We start from the raw sequence: 20,499 nt of genomic DNA, 5'->3' as shown, positions 1-20,499 counted from the left end.
TCTTATCCCTTGTTGGCTCTTAGCTCTCCTGCATTACTACTACTTTTCTCCTCCATTAATACTACTACCACTACTACTACTATGTCTCCCTTCAAATTTCACTTGCCTTTCTATCGCTTGTGCCACTAAACCTACTCTCCCTTCTTTCTACTACCACTATTAGTTTTTCTTCCTCTCTTTTTTCCCGCCCCTGTCTCCCTCGCCTGTATATACTAGCTTCCTCACACTTTTGTGTTGGTGTGGCATTGTAAATGGTCTAAGTCAGACCAAGATGTCATTGTAAGATTCTCTCTTCTATGTGTGGGTTATCTGCATACTGTTTAAATTCAGCTCTTACTTTTATAGAACCAATGCAGTTCATATAAATAGGGACAAGTTGGAACTTTAGGTGGGAGCAAAAAATACCAGTTAAACTGCATGATTCAATACAGACTAGTCTTTTAAGCAAGAGGTTAGGCAAACCCACAAGCAATTGCAAAAAACCAATTTGAGAAAATAAACGATTGGATAAGGATAAAAATACTTTGCTTATCAAGATATTTTCCAACCTGTTTCTGCTAAACGTACATGTACATATGTACACTCATCTGAGTGTCTAATTTTTAGGTTGGTAGACAGCAACCACCCAGGGAAGTACTACCGTCCTGCCAGATGACTGTGAAAAAGAAACCTGTAACTGTTTTGCATGATGGTAGGATTGCTGGTTTCTTTTTCTGTCTCATAAACACGCTAGATAACAGGGATATCTTGCTACTCCTACTTACACTTTGGTCACACTTCACAGACACGCACATGCATATATATATATATACATACATCTAGGTTTTTCTCCTTTTTCTAAATAGCTCTTGTTCCTCTTTATTTCTTCTATTGTCCATGGGGAAGTGGAAAAGAATCTTTCCTCCATAAGCCATGCGTGTCGTATGAGGCGACTAAAATGCCGGGAGCAATGGGCTAGTAACCCCTTCTCCTGTAGACATTTACTAAAAAAGAGAAGAAAAACTTTATAAAACTGGGATGCTTAAATGTGCGTGGATGTAGTGCGGATGACAAGAAACAGATGATTGCTGATGTTATGAATGAAAAGAAGTTGGATGTCCTGGCCCAAAGCGAAACAAAGCTGAAGGGGGTAGGGGAGTTTCGGTGGGGAGAAATAAATGGGATTAAATCTGGAGTATCTGAGAGAGTTAGAGCAAAGGAAGGGGTAGCAGTAATGTTGAATGATCAGTTATGGAAGGAGAAAAGAGAATGTGAATGTGTGTAAATTCAAGAATTATGTGGATTAAAGTAAAGGTTGGATGCGAGAAGTGGGTCATAATAAGCGTGTATGCACCTGGAGAAGAGAGGAATGCAGAGGAGAGAGAGAGATTTTGGGAGACGTTAAGTGAATGTATAGGAGCCTTTGAACCAAGTGAGAGAGTAATTGTGGTAGGGGACTTGAATGCTAAAGTAGGAGAAACTTTAAGAGAGGGTGTGGTAGGTAAGTTTGGGGTGCCAGGTGTAAATGATAATGGGAGCCCTTTGATTGAACTCTGTATAGAAAGGGGTTTAGTTATAGGTAATACATATTTTAAGAAAAAGAGGATAAATAAGTATACAAGATATGATGTAGGGCGAAATGACAGTTTGTTGGATTATGTATTGGTAGATAAAAGACTGTTGAGTAGACTTCAGGATGTACATGTTTATAGAGGGGCCACAGATATATCAGATCACTTTCTAGTTGTAGCTACACTGAGAGTAAAAGGTAGATGGGATACAAGGAGAATAGAAGCATCAGGGAAGAGAGAGGTGAAGGTTTATAAACTAAAAGAGGAGGCAGTTAGGGTAAGATATAAAGAGCTATTGGAGGATAGATGGACTAATGAGAGCATAGGCAATGGGGTCGAAGAGGTATGGGGTAGGTTTAAAAATGTAGTGTTAGAGTGTTCAGCAGAAGTTTGTGGTTACAGGAAAGTGGGTGCGGGAGGGAAGAGGAGCGATTGGTGGAATGATGATGTGAAGAGAGTAGGAAGGGAGAAAAAGTTAGCATATGAGAAGTTTTTACAAAGTAGAAGTGATGCAAGGAGGGAAGAGTATATGGAGAAAAAGAGAGAGGTTAAGAGAGTGGTGAAGCAATGTAAAAAGAGAGCAAATGAGAGAGTGGGTGAGATGTTATCAACAAATTTTGTTGAAAATAAGATAAAGTTTTGGAGTGAGATTAACAAGTTAAGAAAGCTTAGAGAACAAATGGATTTGTCAGTTAAAAATAGGAGAGGAGAGTTATTAAATGGAGAGTTAGAGGTATTGGGAAGATGGAGGGAATATTTTGAGGAATTATTAAATGTTGATGAAGATAGGGAAGCTGTGATTTCGTGTATAGGGCAAGGAGGAACGACATCTTGTAGGAGTGAGGAAGAGCCAGTTGTGAGTGTGGGGGAAGTTCGTGAGGCAGTAGGTAAAATGAAAGGGGGTAAGGCAGCCAGGATTGATGGGATAAAGATAGAAATGTTAAAAGCAGGTGGGGATATAGTTTTGGAGTGGTTGGTGCAATTATTTAATAAATGTATGGAAGAGGGTAAGGTACCTAGGGATTGGCAGAGAGCATGCATAGTTCCTTTGTATAAAGGCAAAGGGGATAAAAGAGAGTGCAAAAATTATAGGGGGATAAGTCTGTTGAGTATACCTGGTAAAGTGTATGGTAGAGTTATTATTGAAAGAATTAAGAGTAAGACGGAGAATAGGATAGCAGATGAACAAGGAGGCTTTAGGAAAGGTAGGGGGTGTGTGGACCAGGTGTTTACAGTGAAACATATAAGTGAACAGTATTTAGATAAGGCTAAAGAGGTCTTTGTGGCATTTATGGATTTGGAAAAGGTGTATGACAGGGTGGATAGGGGGGCAATGTGGCAGATGTTGCAGGTGTATGGTGTAGGAGGTAGGTTACTGAAAACAGTGAAGAGTTTTTACGAGGATAGTGAGGCTCAAGTTAGAGTATGTAGGAAAGAGGGAAATTATTTCCCAGTAAAAGTAGGCCTTAGACAAGGATGTGTGATGTCACCGTGGTTGTTTAACCCTTTGACTGTTTCCGACGTATTAATACGTCTTACGAGCCAATGTTTCTGACGTATTTATACGCACAAATTCTAGCGGCTTCAAATCGAGCGCCAAAGGCCTGATAGGCCTACACGGGAGAGAATGGGTCTCAGTGGTCGGTGTGCACCCTGTGAAAAAAATCTGGGACCTAGCGGTGCATTGTGGGAACGCCATGTTGTCAGTCCATTTTCACCATGCCTCTCGGTAAGAAGTTCCTCACTCCTCGGCAGATTGGAGGTCTTTTGTTCCCAAGTGATAGCTCTAACAGCGATGAAAGTGTCAGTGACAGTGAATTCAAGGGTTTTCAAGTGAGTGTTACCGAAAAAAGTGCCCAGGATAACGTAAATAGTGACGAAAACCCAGATGACCCACAACCTTCGACCTCTGGTGCTGTGCCGGCTTGTTCACGTTCACGTTCGCCTGTACCAGGACGAAAGAGGAAACTATTTGGTCGTGTACAACACCCTGATGATAGCAGTGATAGTGATAGTGATTTCAAGGTCATTGAAAGCAGTTCTAGTGACAGTGAGAGTGAATATTCCCCAGTGAAGCGCCAGTATGTACGACGTAGCATGCGGTCTGGTAGTGTTTCATATGTTGTTCCAAGGGGAAGGAGAAACTCTGGGAGCACATCCCGTGGCCCAACACCACGACCTGATAGTGAAGATGACGATATTGTAACGATGGGTATGAATGGTGACAGTGAGGGAGGAGGCAGTGGTGGTGATAGTGAGGGTGGCACGGCCCATGTGGCACCATCACCGGGCCACGCTACTAGCCACGCGGCTGACTCAGCAGAACAACCAGCCTCACCCTACCCCACACTGCCACAACCTGCACCACCACAACCTGCACAGCCACAACCACAGCCACAACCACGGTACAATATCCAGACCCCACCAGCAGACCGCATCTGGGATTGGCAGGACGGTGACGAGTTTGTTCCCAGTCCCCATGACTTTGATGAAACACAAAGTGGAATAAAGCCATCTTGTCCACTTGGGAACAATGCCAGTGAACTGGACTGCTTTGAGTTATTCTTCGATGAACCCCTGATGGACATCATTGTCAGGGAAACCAACACATACTGTGAATACACCATGGCAAATACAATTCTCTCACCAAAATCACGGCTACACAAGTGGAAGGAGACAACTGTGGCAGAGATGTACCTGTTTTTTGCCACAATAATGCTTATGCCACATGTGTATAAGCACACTGTCACCACATACTGGACAACAGATCGCCTGATTTCAACTCCAGGTTTTAGTGACATTATAGGTGTCAATCGTTTCCTGATACTGTTGCGTATGTTACACTTTTCAGACAAAACCAGGCCTGACAGAAGCGACAGGTTATATAAGATAAGAAATGTGTTTATGTACCTGAAACAAAAGTGCTGCATGTATTTTTATCCCTTCAGGAAGCTTGTTATTGATGAGTCCTTGATTTTATTCAAAGGAAGACTCTCATTCAAGCAATATATACCAAGCAAGAGGAAACGCTTTGGTATAAAGCTATTTGTACTGTGTGATTGCAGAAGTGGTCTTTTAGATATTATTGTGTACACTGGCAGTAATACTTTGAGAGATACCATGAAGTTATTGGGTATCTCTGGTGATGTGGTTCGAACAATGATGGAACCATATCTTGGTAAGGGGCATATGTTATTTACTGATAACTGGTACACAAGCCCCTTACTCAGTGATTTCTTGCGAGTGAACTTGACAGACGTGTGTGGCACAGTGCGTGGTAATCGCAAACATATGCCAAGGTTCGACGCTGGCACTCGCAGAGGTGAGGTGCAAGCCTTTGCTGCCAATGACATCATGGCATTTCGGTGGCATGACAAACGTGATGTCACATTGTTGACATCAGTTCACACAAACGAAATGGTACCCAGTGGCAGGGACAACAGAGAGACCAATGAACCCATTCTAAAGCCTGCAGCTGTCATGGACTACAACCTCAATATGCGCTTAGTGGACAAATGTGACATGCAGATTGGGTTTGCAGACTGTGTACGCAAGAGTTATAAGTGGTATATCAAACTTTTTTTCCATCTTGTTGATATCTCTATGCTAAATGCTTATAACATATACAAGTTGAAGACCAACAAAACACCAAAATATGGTGAATTTTGCCTGTCAGTAATCAGACAAATAATTGCAAAGTACAAAGGAGCAACTCCTGCAATAGACCAGCGCCCACAGACGTCATCTCGTATGAGGCCTGGTGATCACTACCCCATACAACTGCCTCCTACTACTGCCAAGAAAAATGCTCAGAAGAGGTGTTATGTATGTATGCATACCACAAAACGCCCACAAACACGCAGAGACACTCGTTTTATGTGTGAGGAGTGTGAAGTGCCCCTCTGCATATACCCATGTTTCAAAGAGTTCCACAAGCTGCAGCAGTTCTAGGAACGTGTTTAGTGACTGTACATATGTATATATATTATGGAACAATAGTAATAAACATTGTTTTGTATTGTTTGTTTGTGTAAACAAAGTGTATACACAAACTAATAGTGATAGTTTGTTCTGTTATTGTGTTGTAAATAATGAGTGTATATTTGAACAATGCACCTTACATTGGTCTCACAGGCCACATAAGTTACCTGGAAAAGAAAAATATTGAAAAATGCAAGAAACCTTTGAATTAGAGTAAATAAAAGAATACCAGGTGGGCGGCAGTCGCCGCTGTTGCCGTACGCACGTCAATTTCTGCAAACTTTGCGGCTCTATATCTCGGTAAGTACTGATGGCAAAAATTTTTTTTTAGGCTTAAAACACTAGTAAAAATATTCCTAACATTTTCATAAGAAAAAATAATTTTTTTTTTTTCGAATATTTGGCGACATAGAATGACAGTTTCAGAGAGGGGCCTGAAACAGTCAAAGGGTTAATATATTTATAGATGGGGTTGTAAGAGAAGTAAATGCGAGGGTCTTGGCAAGAGGCGTGGAGTTAAAAGATAAAGAATCACACATAAAGTGGGAGTTGTCACAGTTGCTCTTTGCTGATGACACTGTGCTCTTGGGAGATTCTGAAGAGAAGTTGCAGAGATTGGTGGATGAATTTGGTAGGGTGTGCAAAAGAAGAAAATTGAAAGTGAATACAGGAAAGAGTAAGGTTATGAGGATAACAAAAAGATTAGGTGATGAAAGATTGGATATCAGATTGGAGGGAGAGAGTATGGAGGAGGTGAATGTATTCAGATATTTGGGAGTGGACGTGTCAGCGGATGGGTCTATGAAAGATGAGGTGAATCATAGAATTGATGAGGGGAAAAGGGTGAGTGGTGCACTTAGGAGTCTGTGGAGACAAAGAACTTTGTCCTTGGAGGCAAAGAGGGGAATGTATGAGAGTATAGTTTTACTAATGCTCTTATATGGGTGTGAAGCATGGGTGATGAATGTTGCAGCGAGGAGAAGGCTGGAGGCAGTGGAGATGTCATGTCTGAGAGCAATGTGTGGTGTGAATATAATGCAGAGAATTCGTAGTTTGGAAGTTAGGAGGAGGTGCGGGATTACCAAAACTGTTGTCCAGAGGGCTGAGGAAGGGTTGTTGAGGTGGTTCGGACATGTGGAGAGAATGGAGCGAAACAGAATAACTTCAAGAGTGTATCAGTCTGTAGTGGAAGGAAGGCGGGGTAGGGGTCGGCCTAGGAAATGTTGGACTGAGGGGGTAAAGGAGGTTTTGTGTGCGAGGGGCTTGGACTTCCAGCAGGCATGCATGAGCGTGTTTGATAGGAGTGAATGGAGACAAATGGTTTTTAATACTTGACGTGCTGTTGGAGTGTGAGCAAAGTAACATTTATGAAGGGGTTCAGGGAAACCGGCAGGCCAGACTTGAGTCCTGGAGATGGGAAGTACAGTGCCTGCACTCTGAAGGAGGGGTGTTAATGTTGTAGTTTAAAAACTGTAGTGTAAAGCACCCTTCTGGCAAGACAGTGATGGAGTGAATGATGGTGAAAGTTTTTCTTTTTCGGGCCACCCTGCCTTGGTGGGAATCGGCCAGTGTGATAATAAAAATAAAAAAATAAAATAATAATAAAGTGAAGTGCTAAAACTGAAAAGGTTATACAGCAGTATTTTTAAAGACCAATGTGAAATGGAATTCACAGAAGTTGCCATCCGAAAAGCACACTAAAATGTATGTAAGCAGGTTGATATACAACCAAGTAGGTCATTCAGATGAGTAAACAGGAGGTGCTGGTTTCTACAAGAATCAATTGTTTTTCCTATAGTACTCAACCCTACAAGCTGATATCCTGCTTGTGACTGCTCTGTGGGCTTCTACATAATCAGACCATGATCCAAGTACTCAATCTTCATTATTGACACCCCACACTCCTATGAGACCTACATAACTGGGCAACAGAGGAATAATAAGAAGCAAAGTCATGAATGAAAATCCTTTTAGTGGTCAAGGGATAGAACTTGCTAGTCATGGCCACAAACACCCCATCATGAGTCCTTGGTAAGTGGTCAGCGGTGTAGATGCATCCACTTTGCCCAAGGAATCTCTCGTCATCACACCAACCTGGTCCAGATCAAGGTTTCTATAATTACAGAAGAACCATATGCATTTGCAAGAAGGTGGCACCAAGATATCAAGACTAAAGTAGCAACACTTTATTACTATATCTGATTAAAGAGAGATTATCATACCATCTTTAATGCTCTGTGAATTAACAGGAGACAGAACCAAGTCCAATACATAGTCACCATATTCAAATATGCTAGTTCCAGTAAATCAGGTGAATAGGGCTTCTGTTGTGGATAATTAATTATTAGTCACCATGCACATGATAACCACTCTTCTTTGCAAAGGATTTAACAAGAAAACTAAATTCATAGAGATACAAGGAATTTGTGCCATCAGTGCCAAGACGAAAAAACATCAGCCTCAGAATTTGCTGATGAGTATTTGCTGTTATGATAAACACTTGATATACTAATTGAAGAATGACTAACTGCAACTAAACCATTCATGAGAAGTTTACCTTAAAATATGGTACATCAAAACAGCTGCAACTACTCCTCTGTTGGACTCCAACAGTTACGTTTCTGTCAGACATAAAATATTAATAGAAAACTCAGAACTTCATTAATATGCATGATTTTATTTCCTATTGAATAGATGCTCAATAATCCTACCTTCAAAGGTTTTGAGGAATCTGAGGACTTTGGAAGTTATTTGAAGATGTAATTTGTATTCTCCATCAATTTTTGATGCTGCAATACCCTCTTCAGACAGTTAACTGCAAAATGGTGAATTGTATCCTGAGAAGCATATCTAGAGGACTATCCTTCTGAGAACATTTTGTTGCAGTATGACTTCTGCCCTGGCAATGGTAACACTGGGTCACCCAAACTCTATCGAGCCAACAAGTATGTGCAGTCATGTGCTGCATAATGTTTCGGTCAACGACGGACCACACGTACGACAGTGATGTAAACAAATTACTTCACTGCCAGTCATATAAAAGTATAACACATACAGTTATTTACAGTACATAATACTTGATAATGATGATAAACATCTATGTTACTGGTTTATATATGTACTATACTGTACTTTTTATTATTCTAAAGTGTACTCTACTTAAAGTTTACTGTAAAACAGTAAGTTACACCAGCAGCAGCCTCGTACATCTTGTGTTGACTGTCTCCTGATAGCATCATTTTCCAATTTACTTAATTTAATCTTATGGTTTTGTTCATCATGATCCCAGCAGAAGAAGAAAAAGAAGGACCCCAAAGATTTAGGATTTAGCAGAAACTTCTGCAGACCTCAACAAGCTCCTTAAAAAGTTTGAAAATGTGGACCCCAACTCTGAAATAGAGCTGGGGTCCACATAGAGAGGAATGTTCATGGTACATTATCAGCTTACAAGAAAATCTATGATAAAAAAAAAAACAAGCCATATAGCCTAGGCTATACCATCTAGGTGTGTGTAAGTGTACACTCAGTGATGTTCGCACAACAAAATCGCCTAACATTTCTTAGAACATAACCCCATCGTTAAACAACGCATGACTGTATTTTAATGACATTTCATATTTCAGGCACCACCTTCAGTACATGCTTTGCTACTATCCTAAACCTTGAAAAACAGATGCTAAGGATACTGCTTCTTTCAGAATAACAGTCTCGTGTGAACAAGAAGGCAGCATCTTGACTGGTTCAGAGATCATGAAGCCATGGGAATCCCAGTCTCCTTAGTTTCCCACTGCTGAAGCAGTGGGAAACTAAGCATCAAAGCTTGAATTTTAGTCTCCCCTGTCTTCTTACTGGAACTGAACTTAACCCCTTTCACAGTCAGTGCAGTAGCACTACAGTTTTGAGGTCAGAGTCTGCACTGTGGAATTACATGATGAGTTCAGCTCACTCAAGATAAGCTGTGAGTGGTAAATTTTTGTCTAAATATAAGAGAATGGGTCTATGAGGCATGTGTGAACCATATGAAATATAATCCTGCCCAATGCAGTGCATGATGGGAAAAAAATGTGTATGGTGTTTCTAGATGGTTTTTTATGGTTTTATTCTCAATTTCTTGGTATTTGATAGAATGAAAGATATATTACAGAAACAGGGATGATTTTGATTGGTTTCATGAGTGTAAGTACCTTGAAATTGAGCTCAAAGTAGAAGAAATATTTGATTTTTGCCAATATTCCAGAGGACACAAATTACATCACTCGTCCATTATGCATCCAACTGGTAGGTCATTATAATATGCATTCACAGATGCACTAGCATTATTTATAGTTATTACAATAATGCAGTACACATAATCTGCATAACAGTAAATCTATTTTTTTGTGTGAATAAAAAGTCAAAATGGGAAGCAAGTGTCGTATAGGAGAGGCCTGGGGACATAACTAATGAAAAGAGGAAATGTTGTTTTAGTGTCAGGAATGTCTACATTGTTTATTCTAGACCCTGTTTTTAAATTGACAGTTTTTGAATTTTGTGTGACATTGGCCAAATTACTGAATTCTGATTACTTTATTGGGTAGCTGAAAGTTAATTGGATGGTTTCTTGTACTCAATCGATAGAATGGAAGACATGCTAGTGAAGTAGCCAAAAATTTGGTGAACTGGAACAATGGAATTGGCCTAAAATAGGACTCAAAGTGGGCAGAATCACTGGTGAGTAAATATTACCTAGACTGCTAACTTTGCAAAAGCGTAATTCCACAAGCTTTCCATCAAATTTCATACTTTTGGTGTCACTGTCTTCAGAAAAAATTATCATTTCATTTTTTTTTTTTTTTTTAAGAAAATTTTTACACCCTATACAGGGACATATTTCAGATTGGGGAGATTGGAGAGAGAGATTTTGGGAAATGTTGAGTGAATGCGTGGGGAGTTTTGAATCAAGTGTGAGAGTAATGGTGGTTGGGGATTTCAATGCTAAAGTGGGTAAAAATGTTGTGGAGGGAGTAGTAGGTAAATTTGGGGTGCCAGGGGTAAATGTAAATGGGGAGCCTTTAATTGAGCTATGTGTAGAAAGAGATTTGGTAATAAGTAATACATATTTTATGAAAAAGAGGATAAATAAATATACAAGGTATGATGTAGCACGTAATGAAAGTAGTTTGTTAGATTATGTATTGGTGGATAAAAGGTTGATGGGGAGGCTCCAGGATGTACATGTTTATAGAGGGGCAACTGATATATCGGATCATTATTTAGTTATAGCTACAGTTAGAGTAAGAGGTAGATGGGAAAAGAGGAAGGTGGCAACAACAAGTAAGAGGGAGGTGAAAGTGTATAAACTAAGGGAGGAGGAAGTTCGGGTGAGATATAAGCGACTATTGGCAGAAAGGTGAGCTAGTGCAAAGATGAGTAGTGGGGGGGTTGAAGAGGGATGGAATAGTTTTAAAAATGCAGTATTAGAATGTGGGGCAGAAGTTTGTGGTTATAGGAGGGTGGGGGCAGGAGGAAAGAGGAGTGATTGGTGGAATGATAAAGTAAGGGGTGTGATAAAACAGAAAAAGGTAGCTTATGAGAGATTTTTACAAAGCAGAAGTGTTATAAGAAGAGCAGAGTATATGGAGAGTAAAAGAAAGGTGAAGAGAGTGGTGAGAGAGTGCAAAAGGAGAGCAGAGTGGGAGAGGCACTGTCAAGAAATTTTAATGAAAATAAGAAAAAATTTTGGAGTGAGTTAAACAAGTTAAGAAAGCCTAGGGAAAGTATGGATTTGTCAGTTAAAAACAGTAGGGGAGTTAGTAGATGGGGAGAGGGAGGTATTAGGTAGATGGCGAGAATACAGTGGACCCCCGCATAATGATGGCATCACATAGCGATTATTTCGCATACCGCTTACTTTAATTGCAAAAATTTTGCCTCACATACCGCTTAAAAACCCGCTTACCGATTTTCGTCCGAGACGCGTCCAATGTGCGGCCTGAGCCACGCTCACATGTTCCGCCGGTGGCATTGTTTACCAGCCAGCCTCCGCGGTAACATCCAAGCATACAATCGGAATATTTCGTATTATTACAGTGTTTTCGGTGCTTTTTCTGGAAAATAAGTGACCATGGGCCCCAAGAAAGCTTCTAGTGCGAACCCTACAGCAATAAGGGTGAGAATTACAATAGAGATGAAGAAAAAGATCATTGATAAGTATGAAAGTGGAGTGCATGTCTCCGAGCTGGCCAGGTTGTATAATAAACCCCAATCAACCATCGCTACTATTGGTGGTACAGCTGCTGCTGCTGCTGCACTGTCAGCTGCTGCTGCTGCTGCACTGTCAGCTGCTGCTGCTGCTGTAGCACCGTTGTTGGTGTGGCTTATTGAGAATACCAAGAAACAATTAACCCCAGAGGATTTGCCACCCAGGATAACCCAAAAAAGTCAGTGTCATCGAAGACTGTCTAACTTATTTCCATTGGGGTCCTTAATCTTGTCTCCCAGGATGCATCCCACGCAAGTCGACTAACACCCAGGTGAACAGGGAAAAATGCCTGGAACTAGTGCTCATATTGGTGAATTTAAAGCCAGCAAAGGTTGGTTTGAGAGATTTAAGAATCGTAGTGGCATACACAGTGTGATAAGGCCTGTTCTGGAAGAAAATGCCAAACAGGACCTACAGTACTCAGGAGGAAAAGGCACTCCCAGGACACAGTGTCTCATCAGTCATTGCTGCATCTTCAATAAAGGTAAGTGTCATTTATTCTTCATTTAGTAGACTAGTACATGCACAATATATACTGTGCATGTACTACTCTACTATTGTGCATGTATCCTTCTCTTTGTGTGTGGGAAAATGTATATTTCATGTGGTAAAATTTTTTTTTTCATACTTTTGGGTGTCTTGCACGGATTAATTTTATTTCCATTATTTCTTATGGGGAAAATTCATTCACATAACGATTATTTCGCATAACAATTACCCCTCTTGCACGGATTAAAATCGTTAACCGGGGGTCCACTGTATTTTGAGGAACTTTTAATGTTGAGGAAGAAAGGGAGGCGGTAATTTCATGCACTGGCCAGTTAGGTATACCATCTTTTAGGAGTGAAGAAGAGCAGAATGTAAGTGTGGGGGAGGTACGTGAGGCATTACGAAGAATGAAAGCAGCTGTAACTGATGGGATCATGACAGAAATGTTAAAAGCAGGGGGGATATAGTGTTGGAGTGGTTGGTACTTTTGTTTAATAAATGTATGAAAGAGGGGAAGGTACCTAGGGATTGGCGGAGAGCATGTATAGTCCCTTTATATAAAGGGAAAGGGGACAAAAGAGATTGTAAAAATTATAGAGGAAATAAGTTTACTGAGTATACCAGGAAAAGTATACGGTAGGGTTATAATTGAAAGAATTAGAGGTAAGACAGAATGTAGGATTGCGGATGAGCAGGGAGGTTTCAGAGTGGGTAGGGGATGTGTAGATCAAGTGTTTACATTGAAGCATATATGTGAACAGTATTTAGATAAAGGTAGGGCAGTTTTTATTGCATTTATGGATTTAGAAAAGGCATATGATAGTGGATAGAGGAGCAATGTGGCAGATGTTGCAAGTATATGGAATAGGTGGTAAGTTACTAAATGCTGTAAAGAGTTTTTATGAGGATAGTGAGGCTCAGGTTAGGGTGTGTAGAAGAGAGGGAGACTTCTTCCCGGTAAAAGTAGGTCTTAGACAGGGATGTGTAATGTCACCATGGTTGTTTAATATATTTATAGATGGGGTTGTAAAAGAAGTAAATGCTAGGGTGTTCGGGAGAGGGGTGGGATTAAATTATGGGGAATCACATGCAAAATGGGAATTGACACAGTTACTTTTTGCTGATGATACTGTGCTTATGGGAGATTCTAAAGAAAAATTGCAAAGGTTAGTGGATGAGTTTGGGAATGCGTGTAAAGGTAGAAAGTTGAAAGTGAACATAGAAAAGAGTAAGGTGATGAGGGTATCAAATGATTTAGATAAAAATTGGATATCAAATTGGGGAGGAGGAATATGGAAGAAGTAAATGTTTTCAGATACTTGGGAGTTGACGTGTCGGTGGATGGATTTATGAAGGATGAGGTTTATCATAGAATTGACGAGGGAAAAAAGGTGAGTGGTGCGTTGGGGTATATGTGCAGTCAAAAAACGTTATTTATGGAGGCAAAGAAGGGAATGTATGAAAGTATAGTAGTACCAACACTCTTATATGGATGTGAAGCTTGGGTGGTAAATGCAACAGCGAGGAGACGGTTGGAGGCAGTGGAGATGTCCTGTCTAAGGGCAATGTGTGGTGTAAATATTATGCAAAAAATTCGGAGTGTGGAAATTAGGAAAAGGTGTGGAGTTAATAAAAGCATTAGTCAGAGGGCAGAAGAGGGGTTGTTGAGGTGGTTTGGTCATTTAGAGAGAATGGATCAAAGCAGAATGACATGGAAAGCATATAAATCTATAGGGGAAGGAAGGAGGGGTAGGGGTCGTCTTCAAAAGGGTTGGAGAGAGGGGGTAAAGGAGGTTTTGTGGGCGAGGGGCTTGGACTTCCAGCAAGTGTGTGTGAGCGTGTTAGATAGGAGTGAATGGAGACGAATGGTACTTGGGACCTGACGATCTGTTGGAGTGTGAGCAGGGTAATATTTAGTGAAGGGATTCAGGGAAACCGGTTATTTTCATATAGTCGGACTTGAGTCCTGGAAATGGGAAGTACAATGCCTGCACTTTAAAGGAGGGGTTTGGGATATTGGCAGTTTGGAGGGATATGTTGTGTATCTTTATATGTACATGCTTCTAAACTGTTGTATTCTGAGCACCTCTGCAAAAACAGTGATAATTTGTGAGTGTGGTGAAAGTGTTGAATGATGATGAAAGTATTTTCTTTTTGGGGATTTTCTTACTTTTTTGGGTCACCCTGCCTCGGTGGGAGACGGCCGACTTGTTGGAAAAAAAAAAAAAGCCTATTAAGTATAATAGGTAAAGTGTGTGGTAGAATTATTGTTGAAAGGGTTACACGTTAAGACAGAGTAGGATTGCAGAGGAACAGTGAAGATTTAAGAAGGGTAGATAGTGTTTACATTAGAACATTTATGTAAAAAGTATTTACTTAAGTGTAAACAGCTGTTTCCTGCACTTATGGATTTAGAGAAGACATATGGATAGGGGACCCATGTAGCAGACACGCATGTTGCAAATGGTTAGTGTATTAGTTTAAAAAGACATGTGAGCAAACACTTGGACATATTAGAAAGTATTTCAGTCCTGGGACCTTGATCACTTTCAGAAGTGATCAAGGTCCCAGGACCAAAATGTTTTCTAATATGTCCTACTTTTTGTTTGTCTCTCTCTAAACCAATTTATCAGTATCTGTTACCAAAGTTTATACAAGGTTAGCACATGTAGGAGGGAGGGGGCTATTTCCATGAGAGTAAGACAGCAATGTGATATCACCATGATTGTTTAATGTATAGATTGAGTTATAAAAGCAGTGACTGCTAGGTTGTTAAGGAGAGGTGTTGGATTAAAAGATGTGGAAAAAGGACACTTGTGCAGCTTGGGACATTAATTAAAGGAAATGTTTCAAACACAAGTGGCTTCATCGATCCTAGGACTTACATAGCCACTTTCCCCTTGTGGCAGAATGTTTCTTTTAATAAATGTCCTGAGCTGTGTACATGTGTCTTTTTCCACATCATCTCTGTCATCCTATCCCTTGCCCAAGCTACTCACTGCATTGTGTGTGTGTATTTTGCTTAAGTTTTAAGCTCACATTGGTAAAAAATAATCAAGAGCTGGAGATTTCATATTTATAATATACAACATTCATGACTGACTGATTGTTTTGTGTCCAGCATTGATGAATGAAAGCTCACCTCAGATTTTACTACCATCCTCCCTTTCCACTATATAACAGATTTGATGTGGGAAATGGAGGTAAGAGAATAGGAGGAGGAAGAGAACTTGTCTTAACACTGCATATTTTGCAATTTGTTAAAATATAAATGAACTCAGAATTAGTCAATTGTAATGTTCCAGCAAAATCAGTTAGTAACTGTTATTTCCAAATGTGTCTTTCAAAAAAGTTATTTTAGCCAGATTGGCTTCGTAAAACAAAAATACATTGACTTTATTGCAAAACAAAGTGGTTATAAGCAGATGTAAGAACTTAGGTTTTGTGTGTCCTAGAGTGGTTTTAAGTAACTTGTATTGGAAACAATGAGATGATGTAACTTTTCCAATTATTTTATTATATCTTTTACTTCCATCCACAAGCTTTACATATCTGCAAGGTAGATGATAAGAATGTAAGACCATCCTAAATACAGCAGTATTGTAAATACATTAAGGGGGAAAGTGATGGAGAATGATTTGTAAATGAATGACACTATATTTATCTTGATACAGCCAATGTAATTTAACATATTTTAGTATTGCTAATATTTAGTATATTGTATAGTCAATTTTATTACTACCAGCCATCACTTTTTTCTCCTTATAATATATGATGAATACAGAGATGATGAAGCTCCAGTGAAGCCTACTGCCATATTAAACAGGATAAAAAGAACATTTAGGAATGGAATCTTGACCTCATAATCCATGCTTCCATCATATACATATATATATCTATATATTTATATATGTATGCAAAAGGCATGATGCACACTTCATACCCCATTACTGTACAAAGTGCTATTAAACAACATTCAGTCACACTCGCACATAACACTACCATTTGCTTCTCTATATGGGACAGTTACATTGTTTCAACTGTAAACTTCCTTCTACATATATGGTGCAATGATGATATACTGTGTAAGCCAAACTTATAACATTGGTATTAATAAAATAAATTAAAAATAAAGTTTTACAGACTACTGAAAATCTTTTTTTTTTGGACTATACATAATGAAAATAGGCACTTTTTCACAATCTAAATGGACAATACTATCAGTTTTTTCTTTAAGCAAAATAGGAAACTCTGCCCTCATTATGTTATGTTCACAACCTATTTGTTTATTCACTTCCATATAAATGTATGGATTAAGAAAAATAAATCACAAGTAAACTGAAAATCAGCATATTACCACAAACTTTCAAAGGAAGATACAAAAGGTCACTTGTATAAAAATAACAAACATTCACACAATGCTGGCAATGTTTTTTGCAAGATTTGACACTTGGCGCTTGTCACAGCACATTAGCAAATAAATTGACACGCTCATTCACTGTCCAGACTATGGATTACCATCACCTGCACAGTTATGCACTTAAAACTTTTCTCATGCACAAACCTTGAGATGAATGACATACACAAGTAGTCAATCTACATGTTACTGATCAAAACACAATCTTCCTTACCCTTACTTCAGTCAATTATCATTACCAGATTCTAGCAATGTTTGTGCAGAATGTGTGAGATTTATATAAAAAAAGTGTGAATAAGACTAAAAAATAATATATGAATTCTCAAGAATGAGATATACATAAAACTTTTTCACAACAGCATTATTAGTGAGATGACCAGTGAGCATAAAGCTTAATGCAAGATCTTCATGAGACACCCCCCCCCCTTTTTTTTTTTAATAAATAAAAAAAAAAAAGGTCTCATTGCACCACTGATCAAGGATCAGCCTCACAAGGCTCATCACATTCTAAGTGGAAAGAAATACTAGCAATGCTTAATTGTGATTCAAAAGCTGACAAGAGGCACATTTACATCTTAATTGCAACACTTACATCAATGCCTGTTGGCTATATAGAAATGTTTACTTTTTCTCCTTGATAGGAACACTTTCTTAACTATACAATTCTGCAACAATACTTCTAAATTGAGGGACACATTCACTGGAGATTCTATGACGATGAGATTCCAAATTTTCACTTCAGTATTTGTGTCAGATAATGACTGGTAACTTAAAAGTAACCAACAGTGGTGAGCTTGGGTTCAGATGGCCCACTACAGCTCTTGAGTCCTCTCTCATACGTGCTGAGCCACCAACTCTCACTTCAGTTATCCCAAATGCAGGGATACATCCACTCAGATGTGGAGAATTGTTTTGCTGATTCACTATATTAATGTCCTTTGCAAATAGTACATTGATTCCTTTGCCTTCCCTAGTCTAAAGTAATAAGAGGAAGTATCATTTCTGTGGCCATTTTGGCACAAATAATATAAAGACACTGTATTAACATTTGATTCACAGTTCATACAACTATTCCAAACTTAATGTTTAATACTTGAATTCACAGATACAAAGGTGTCTGACCTTCATTGAAAAGCCCATAAGTAAGACCACTGAATTAGAAATTCTGAGGTAAATCATCACTAAAGGGCTCTGCTATATAGACTTGAAAGTGTCTTGTATCAGAAAATTTCATTCGCCAACCATTAACTGTTTCATATCACTATATAAATAATTTCAATAAAAAGTTTTAAATAATCATTACTACATTCAATTTTTTTATGATCTAATAGTTCTCTGATTTGCTACTGAATGTTATAAATATGTGACACCAACATTCTGCAATATATTTGTGTGTCTATTATCATTCTTAACACTACTGCTGACCCTTCTTTTTGTGAATTTGTTGTGGTACCAGTTAACCAAGATCACGTATACACACCAAAACAAATTTTAGTATCTAGGTCAGTTACTACAAACCCTGAAATTACAGCATACTACAGATATACAAATCTGAAAAATATTGACTGAACAAAAGGTGTTGACAGGTACAGTGGCTCTAGGTGAAGAATGCCACGCTATAAAGGTATCTAGACAAACGTGGCCACGGCAGAGGGTGATTTGTCTTCAGGGGCTGGCTTCCTTTTACCAGCGGCTCCTCCATACTGTCCAATGAACGACCCATCTTCTGTGAACCTTCCTGAGATATAGATAATGTTCATCAGCAGTGTTAAAGGTAAAACTAATTTTTAAGGTTAGAAACACTTTCATGATGTAGCTAATCACTGGCACTTAAATTACTGAATACATATCATTTAAAAGATAATGAAGTGACAACCTCCATGGTGCTCAGTAGGCAAGTGACAATCATACATTATGGCATACACCAAAAATTAACTAAATTCCATTTAAATTTCTTATTTTGATTATAGAGTAATAGCCATTAGACAGCAACAGCTAGTTACATAAAAAAAAAATTCACACTATATTTTTAATTCTGCCTTTTTTCTCTACAAACTACCCATCTAAAGTACTTTGATTTTTAACTCTTGCCAAGCAATAATAGTGTGAACAAGTAACCAATGTCCTTGTTTGCAGATGATGTGAAGTTAATGAAAAGAATTCAATCGGATGAGAACCAGGCAGAACTACAAAGGGATCTGGACAGGCTGCAGGGCTAGTCCAGAAACTGGCTCCTAGAGTTCAACCCCACCAAGTGCAAAGTCATGAAGATTGGGGAAGGGCAAAGAAGACTGCAGACGTAGTACAATCTAGGAGGTCAGAGACTACAAACCTCACTCAAGAAAAAGGAGCTTGGGGAGAGTATAACACCAGGCATATCTCCTGAGGGGCACATCAACCAAATAACTACTGCAGCATATGGACATCTAGCAAACCTAAGAATAGTATTCCGATATCTCAATAAGGAATTGTTCAGGACCCAGTACATCAGGCCTATGTTGGAGTATGAAGCGCCAGTTTGCAACCCACACCTAGCCAACCACATAAGGAAATTAGAGAAAGTGCAAAGGTTTGCAAGACTAGTCCCAGAGCTAAGGGGCATGTTCTACAAGAAGAGGTTAAAGGAAATTGACCTGACGACACTGGAAGACAGGAGGGATATAACAACATATAAAACTTTTTTTTAACCCGTGAACGGTCCAACTTATATATATGTTTTTACCGCTAGTGCCCCAGACGTATACGTATATATGTTTTATTTGTCAAACATTCAACATTGCCACGATAAGCCTGAGTCACCTAGACATTAGAGAATGGGTGTGTGCACTCACTGTGCGCCATATTAAAATAATTGGGGATGCCTGGGTACCATATGCTCTTTTTTCCTATTAAAAAAAAAAAAAAAATCTCAAAAAATTTGGGGCACTACAGTAGAGAACATATATATACGTTTGGACCATTTACGGGTTAAAAACAATGAAAAAGTCCCTAATTCCTCTCGGTTTTCAAAAAAGGTCACCCCTAAATAAAAACTATGAATCACCATATACGTATCTGCATTACAACTCATAAGCACCAACTCAGGAAAGTACTAATTCAAATTAATGGAAAATATTAATCACCATATATTTATATTACTAATCATAAGTAGCAACTCAGAAAATTACTAACTGTCAACTCTATATACTGGCATCTACTATTATCATCATTTTCTCATTGTATTTCACAGAGGAGTGTCTGACAACATATTTACAGGTATAGCCTAACAGTGTGGATTTTAATGTCAATATTTGACATTCATGTCATTGTAAACTTTTCCAGTTTCTAGAACTGTTAAGAAATTTCTGAAACGGTATAGAAGTTTGTAGAACAATCCATATCCTGGTATATATAAAAAGCTTTGAGCAAACAAATCAACTTATTGTCGTTGTATCTGTTTCAGAAATTCTGAATTAATAATGTCACAAGAAAAGTGACATTACCATAAAGAAGAACAAAGATATCTGGACCAATAATTTGGTGGGATTCAAGAAGTCACAGGAGAAGAGGAATTGTGCCTTTAGAAGAATCTTCACTAGAAGAAAAATGGAGAATATTTCTCCAAACCCAAATCATTGGACGGTACCAGTTTCTTGGAGTAGAAATCAAAGGAAGAAAGGAGCGAATAGCGAAAATTTCCAATGAAGTTACAAAATTATGGTGGAATAAATTGAATTTTCCACATGTGTCCGATCAAGTAATACGAGCAAAGCTTGACAAGGTGATGAAGACTTATGATGAATGTGTCAAGAGGGGAAAATATGATGCCCTGAATGAACTTT

The 20,499-nt window shown here is 38.9% G+C and overlaps 1 protein-coding gene and 1 long non-coding RNA gene across 7 annotated transcripts in view; one reads left to right on the top strand and one right to left on the bottom strand.

The window, feature by feature from the left end:
- Positions 1–15,759: 15,759 nt before the first annotated feature.
- Positions 15,760–20,499, bottom strand: part of Nrg (Neuroglian) — a 434,360-nt gene continuing 429,620 nt past the window's right edge. For all 6 annotated transcript variants that reach the window (XR_011392382.1, XM_070088294.1, XM_070088293.1 and 3 more), the window contains one exon: positions 15,760–18,416. Coding sequence is in view for 4 of the 6 variants with exons in the window: in XM_070088294.1 (XP_069944395.1) it covers positions 18,307–18,416 (110 nt within the window). In the remaining 2 variants the exon portion in view is untranslated. The remainder of the gene's footprint in view (positions 18,417–20,499) is intronic.
- LOC128690869 (uncharacterized) lies at positions 18,324–19,593 on the top strand. Its single transcript, XR_008407360.2, has 2 exons — positions 18,324–18,452; positions 18,815–19,593. It is a non-coding gene; the product is annotated as an uncharacterized lncRNA (long non-coding RNA).

This window comes from Cherax quadricarinatus, chromosome 24, assembly GCF_038502225.1.
Source record: "Cherax quadricarinatus isolate ZL_2023a chromosome 24, ASM3850222v1, whole genome shotgun sequence".
Lineage (NCBI taxonomy): Eukaryota > Metazoa > Arthropoda > Malacostraca > Decapoda > Parastacidae > Cherax > Cherax quadricarinatus.
The sequence above is the reverse complement of the archived record's forward strand: the minus strand, read 5'-3'. Positions and strand labels throughout refer to the sequence as shown.